General features: G+C 39.9%; 1 protein-coding gene across 1 annotated transcript; it reads left to right on the top strand.

Moving 5' to 3' along the window:
* Positions 1 to 762: 762 nt before the first annotated feature.
* Positions 763 to 5,477, top strand: LOC102294162 (Fc receptor-like protein 3). Its single transcript, XM_014330019.2, has 6 exons — positions 763 to 1,345; positions 1,740 to 1,775; positions 3,218 to 3,478; positions 3,558 to 3,803; positions 3,879 to 4,076; positions 4,164 to 5,477. Exons 1-6 carry the CDS (start codon positions 1,315 to 1,317, stop codon positions 4,211 to 4,213), a joined length of 822 nt encoding a protein of 273 aa, XP_014185505.2. The 5' UTR covers positions 763 to 1,314; the 3' UTR covers positions 4,214 to 5,477.
* Positions 5,478 to 7,001: the final 1,524 nt, after the last annotated feature.

Genomic DNA, 7,001 nt, shown 5'->3' with positions numbered 1-7,001 from the left:
GGCTCTAAGGGCACTTGCCAGTAACCCTTACACAAATCTAAGGTTGTAATGTATCTAGCCTTTCCTAGTCTTTCTAGTAACTCATCAATCCGTGGCATTGGATACGAATCAAAACAGGAAATACTATTTAGCTTTCTCATGTCTGAACAAAATCGTAGTTGAGGGGAGTCTTTCTTTGGAACAAGTACAATGGGGTTTTTCCTTGTCCAACGGTTTCTTCCACGTCCTACACCCCTCATTCAGCGTGTTCTGTCCCTCATTCACAGGCGTAACTTTATCCCACTGCTGCCACCAACTGTTACGCAGTGAGGGAAACATCAGACTTCACTCCATCCCAATTAAAGTAATTGTTTTATTGTCTCTTGCCAACATGCAGACAGCAACTTTTCAAAATGGCCCCCAATCCATTTCCTGCTTCCTTTAAATACTCTAAAGACACACCTTCTTAATACACACTGGCCTATAAAAGAGCTGCAATTGAGGCAGGCTTCCTCTTTACTGGGAAAACAAGATGGCCACCACAAAGATAACCTGCAACGCTTTGTTACTTAAATGCTTCCCAACAAATTTATTTATTTATTTATTTTGCCCATGTCGCCTGTATCAAAAACCTCTACTGCATAAGGAAGTTTGTCTAATGACACCTGTTGTGAATAGGCGTAGCTTTGGGTCACGTGGTGTCGGTAATAGTGATTGCTATATGACCTGTTCACGTCCCGAGGGAATTTTTGTGAATGAGTGGGTGATGGGGGAAGTCGACTTTTGCTGACTGTTCAAATTTAGAATGTTTTTGATCACTGTTTTTCTACGGATTTTAAGGATTTGATAACAAATAAAGGAGTTTTAACCTGGAACTTTGACTTACGTTTTAAACAGCGGGCGCGTCAACATTATTCCCCTATTCAGCTGCTCGGCGACTCAAAGGCTTGACAGTCGCCAATAACACCTTTACAAACCACCCGATTGTGGTTAAAAGAGAGAGAAGCACAACACCACCTCCATCTCACTTCCTTTTATGTGAACTGGTCTCACTATCAGGAAAACAAAACCTAATGTTCTAACACAACAGGTCATCCCTCATCAATCATTGTCCATTAAAGCTCTCCAATTCTTCCCCATGAAAGGGAATCAAAGAGCTCATGGTTAATAAAATCACATTCATATTTACTTCATATTAGATATTAGAGCTTTGATTTAATAGAAAAGCCTCGTACTGATGAGTGAAGAGGAAACCACAGTCACAGAGGGAGGAGGAAGAGGAGGGTGTGCATAGAAACTGATCACTTATAAACTTTAAACTTACCAAGTGTGAAGATGGGGGAAGTTTCTGTGCTGTGGCTGCTCTGTAAGTTCCCTCTGTTTCTACAAAGTTTAGTTAAAGATACGTGCAAAAGGGAACAAAAACATTTCTCCGAAGTATGCTTTTAGGGATGTTTGGCTTTGTTACGATTAATTTGTGCGACTTACTCAGAAAGGTCGTAATGATACTCTTACAGGAAGTTTGCATGTTTTTCATTTTAATACATTTTAATACTGTTACATCCTGCTAGGTCGTAACAAATACAAATGTTGAAATTGTATTTAAATTCTCTTCACGTTTGAATCAATTCCTTGTTTTCAGCACTTTTTCTCCTTCCTTTGCTGGCTTTTCTTCAGTGTTTTTTTTTTTCACTTTGCCCTCTGATCACTTCGTTAAACCTCTCAAATTAAAAACTAACCCAAGTGTCATTTGTCTTCAGTCCTGACCTCACTGCTGATCTACACGACAAACCAAGGTCAGTGAGCTTCGTCTTTGTTAGTAAAAACTTAATTTAAGCATTCAGGTGTTGGTTTAAGGAAAAGTTTTGATTATTATTACTCATTGATGACATGCTTAAACTCTCATTTCATACAATCTGCTTCACCCCGATGCTTCACAGGGCAACATGATGGTATAAAACATGAAAAAGGTCAAACTCGTGTTGTACCAAGAGAAAAAAAAAAAATAAAAGGAAAGGAAACAAACAGCTACAAAGGGAGGAGATGGTTTTAACAAGAGCTCCCATTGGTGGCCTCACTGATAATGAAAGCAGAAAAGGAGGAAGTGACGCTGTTACAGAGACAAACAGACGTGATCGGAGCATGAGAGTAGAAAATTCATCAGCAGGTGACCAGAGCTTGTTCATCTGTGCAGTCTGGGACTATAAACTGTATATAAAAGATGGCTGAAGTCAAATGGAACAACAGTATGTTAATGATTAGTGAACTGTTTAAAGCTTTAGCTTCAATCGGGAACATCGTACTTAGAAGTGACCGTACTTGGGTGAGAGGTCAATGCCAAGCTATTGGCTAATGCTAGCTAGTTAGTGCTAAGTGACATCCAAAGAAAATTCTAAAATTTCAATCACTAAAACTGGAGCAGAGACATCTTATATGTGCTTTTAGAACAATTAAAAATTTCACCTCCACTTGTCAGTACCATTAAATAAATATAGCAGAAGTAGTACATTTATTTTGTAGTACACATTTAGGTTTTAATGATTAACTGTATGCAATATTTTCTTTATATAAATAAGTTTTTATTCATTAGAATTATAAAGACAAACTGTTAACTGTTTGGTAAAGTCAAGACATTCATTTAAAAATGTGTTATGAATTAAGTCATTCAAGGTGCTCACAAGTAGATTAGAGTTGAGATAAGAATCTGTTCATATGGTCTTAATGTTAACAGCCAGTGGAGTAAAGGCATGAAGACAAAAGCCTGGAAAGATTGGTGATTCGAATTGGAAGCATTTGTTATTTATTAGCTCTTCTAGCTAACAGCAGCAGGCAACTTTTTCTCTCCTACTTGTGGCTTTTGTGGTCCTACAGGTGATTCTGTGTCACTGTGTATGCAAGGTAAACATGGCTGTGTGTAAAAAAAAAAAAAAAAAAAAAAAAAAAAAAAAATTAATGCCTTGCTAATGAAATACCTCTTAGTTTTAAACCTAACACTGGTAATTAAACATTGTTTATTTTGAATGAATTTCGGCACTGCCAGTAATCCCAATTAGAGTCCTGCTAATCCAGATTTGATAAACCTTAAAAGTCTGTACCTGGATCAGTGTGATTGCCAAAACTGGATCACTTACATACTTTTAAAAATTCAACATTTACGGTGGAAACTTGCTTGACCTTTGTGATCAGTGCTCAGGTTGACAGTTTCTCATATCCAAGTATTTTTCCCTGTTTCATTCAGTTCGTCTGACTGTGAACCCAAACAGCTCTCAGTTCTTCAAAGAAAAGTCTTTGTCTCTGAGCTGTGAGGGGGCCGACAGCTCTGCTGGATGGACTCTGAGGAGAAGCACACCTGAAGGAGAGAGTCACTGTGGAGAAACGTGGGGAAGATGGTCCAATTATTCCTGTAAGATCAGCATGACGCTCCCATGGGACAGTGGAGTTTACTGGTGTAAGTCCAGAGAGGGTCCCATCAGTAACATGGTTAAGCTGACAGTCACTGGTAAGCTGAGTGTGTGGAGTTAGTGTTGATGAAGCTGTGTGTAAATGGATGAAATGCTGTAGTTTGTCTCTGTGTTGAGGTGGATCAGTGATCCTGCAGAGTCCTGTCCTCCCTGTGATGGAGGGAGATGACGTCACTCTGCTCTGTGAAACAAAGACCACTCCCTCCAACCTCCCAGCTGCTTTCTATAAAGATGGCTCCCTCATCAGGAAGCAGCCTACAGGTCACATGACCATCCAGCATGTTTCCAGGTCTGATGAAGGCCTCTACAAGTGTGACATCAGCGGTCATGGAGAGTCTCCATCCAGCTGGATCACTGTCACAGGTGAGGAGCTTCACTCTGATTTCAGCTCTGATTTCATCCACATATTCACCTGAACAGGTGGGATTCTCTCTACAGGTAATCCAATAACCACAGTCCTGCCTACATCTACACCCCCACCACCCACTTTTACATCCCTCACCCCTGGATCAGCTCCACACCCTGATGCCCCCTCCCTCCAGCTTGAGTTCAGACTGCCTTTCCACCTGCTGGTGTTCTGTCCGTACTTCATTGCCACTGTCCTCATGGTGTCTTTATGTCGACGCAGAGCCAAAGGTAACACTTTGATTCCCCTCGAATATTTTTAAAGCTCGATCTGGGATTAACTTATTCAACAGGCGCTCCTTGTTTCTTTGGTAACAGCATCACCTACCTGCACTGGACAGAAGTTGCCTGACGACTTGTTTGACTGACCACTGAGCATCAAGTGTGAGATGCAGCTTAGAAAAGTCAACATAGACTCTTTGTACAAAGATATTTCTGCTTCCTGATCTTCCCCTGTTAGGTCTTAACGTCAGGCTTTTTCCATAAATCCTTTTAAAAACATTAATAGCAGTTGTTTTTGTTGCTTTTCACTCCTAAAATTTCTTAAATACATTCTTAGGATCAATATGTGAATCACCGAAGAGAGAGAGTTTTGTTTTCTTCTTTTTATGTCCATGAGTGTTTAATTGATGAATATTGTGCTCACTTCTGGTGTGCCCAAGTTTCAGTCTTCGGCCCTCTTCTCTTCATAATTTACATCCTCCTTTTTTGTACCATTTTCCGCAAATTTGATCTTCACTTTCACTGTTTTGCTGATGACATCCTGCAGGCCTGTTTCCTCCCTCCCACCTTCTCCTCTTACAGAATGCTTATCTAAAACAAAATCCTGGTTCAGCTCTAATTTTCTAAAGCTCAATGAGGATAAAACTGAAATCCTCCTTATTGGCACAAATCCAACCTACTGAAGGCGAATCATTTCTCACTCACAATTGATAACCACCATTCTAGTCCATAGTCTCGTTCTCTTCCTTCCTCCTTCATTTACTATAGTAATTCTCTCTTACGTGGTCTCCTCCAAAAGTCCCTCCAGAAGCTTCAACTGGTTCAAAATCCCTTCTACCAGCACATCACCCCCATGCTCCAGGAATTTCACTGGCTCCCAGTGAAACTCTGGATGGTGTACAAACTTCTTCTGCTCATCTTCAAGGCCATTCATAACCTTGCTCCTCCTTATCTTTCTGAACTGTTAAGCACCTGACCTGCCTTTTTTCCGCCTCACCTCCATGGGAAGCAGAGCTTTCAGCTGCTCTGCTCCCAGGCTGTGGAACTCTTTACCCCCAGATATAAGAAACATTGGTTCTTATATCTCAGCTCAGAACCCGTCTGTTCAAATCTGCATATTCACTGTGAATCCACTGTTTGTTCATTTATCTTGTGCTTTTATTTTATTGTTCTTCATTGTGTCATTGTTCTATTATGTGTTTTATCCTATTGTGCAGTGTCCTTTGGTGTCTTGAAAGGCACATTTTGAATAAAATGTATTATTGTTATTATTATTATTATCATGAATACTTAACCGTTGGGACCTCTCTTTTCTTTAGGATTTATATTCAGTGCTCTTTATTGGCATAAAAACAATTAGGTTTTCAATTCAGTTTGATTAATGCAGCACCAAATCACAACAAAGGTTGACTTTAGGTGCTTTATATTGTAAGTACAATGAATGTTCTCTGTACAATAATACAGAGAAAAGAGAGAAAACCACAACAATCAGATAACCTCCTATGAGCAAGCAATTTGGCGACAGTGTTGCTGAGGTTAGTTCATAGACTGCAGACTGTTAGACTTGATGGATAGGATTAACAACCTGTTAGCTGCAAATAATCATGTGCAGTTCTGAAAGCAGTCTATGAACTAACCTCAGCAAACGGCAGCTAACAATGTTAGTGGGGTGGCGAGTAGCCTTCAGTAATACTAATAAATCACACAGCAGTAGTACATTCATGTCGTTGTAAAAAGCATGACAGTATATTAAGTAATCCAAAGTATTCAGAATACGTTACTCTCATTGAGTAACTTAACCGAATACGTTACAGAATACATTTGGGGGCATGAATTCTGTAATCTGCAGTGGAATACATTTTAAAAGTAACCTTCCCAACACTGTACATATATATGTATATGCTATATTTATGCTTTTATTCATCTAATAAATAAAGTTTTGTTTTTTCAATAAAGAGGCACTCACAGTGTTTTTCCACTCATCAGTTAGATGGAAAGTCCGTGTGCTTATTGTGGTCTGGCTGTGGTTGACAGAGCGACACATCCTCTTTGAGTTTGTTTTTTGTTCTTATTTCTACTTTTACTGAACACTGCAGACTCAACACACTGAGCCCGTGAAGCCAAAGTCTGGGTTTACGCTTCAGATCTCCTTTACATGATGCCTCTGTCCTCCTAAATTGCAAAACCAAGACTGTATGTGCTCGTTCACGCTTGTGGAGAGTTTCAGGCTTTCAAAGTGCGGACATTGTGACTCCTCCTCAGAACATCTGCTGTGGTTTCTGTGGTTTTTGCTCCTCTACAGGCTTTTCAGAAAAATGCTTTCTAAACTTGGCTGCAGGTTTAAAACTGCCCCCCTGCTGGGCTGGGAGTCCTGCAGCTACGTTACTTTAAATAAGCACAATCATCCTCTGTAAAAACTCTTCGAAGTAGAGCCTGTGACTGTCCACTGTGCTCGACAAAATAAGCCGCTATTTTCCACTGCCATAATTTTTTAAAATTCCTTGGCTCTGCTGGAGTAACTCTGCATGACTCAGAACTGAAAATAATCCTTCTTTATTTTGTACTGGGCATCCGTGCAGAACCTCAGTTCTAGAGTTCAACCTTGTGAACTCTCAGCTAGGAAGAAACAGTCACATTATTTACTTATGAGTGCTAAAACACTGCAAAATGCTCCAGTAATATCTACTCATCCCCAACCCATTGAGTCAGATGGCCGCCCCTATGGGCTCAAAATGTGGTCATAAATATTTTGTACTTGTAAAAAAGATTTGTGTGTGGACTTAGAAAAAAAAAAACCTGCAAGTTACAAGTGCGAATTTTGACCCTATTTTTCTTCCATTGATTGGTCATTGTCATGTCAATCACAAATGTAACAATCCAATCAGAGAACAGATGGGTTTGGCTGTCGAGGGGCGCTTTTTTGAACTGCAGGTC

The sequence above is a fragment of the Haplochromis burtoni genome, unplaced genomic scaffold, assembly GCF_018398535.1.
Source record: "Haplochromis burtoni strain Fernald_Lab_line unplaced genomic scaffold, NCSU_Asbu1 Contig_660, whole genome shotgun sequence".
NCBI classification, from domain to species: domain Eukaryota; kingdom Metazoa; phylum Chordata; class Actinopteri; order Cichliformes; family Cichlidae; genus Haplochromis; species Haplochromis burtoni.
The sequence above is the reverse complement of the archived record's forward strand: the minus strand, read 5'-3'. Positions and strand labels throughout refer to the sequence as shown.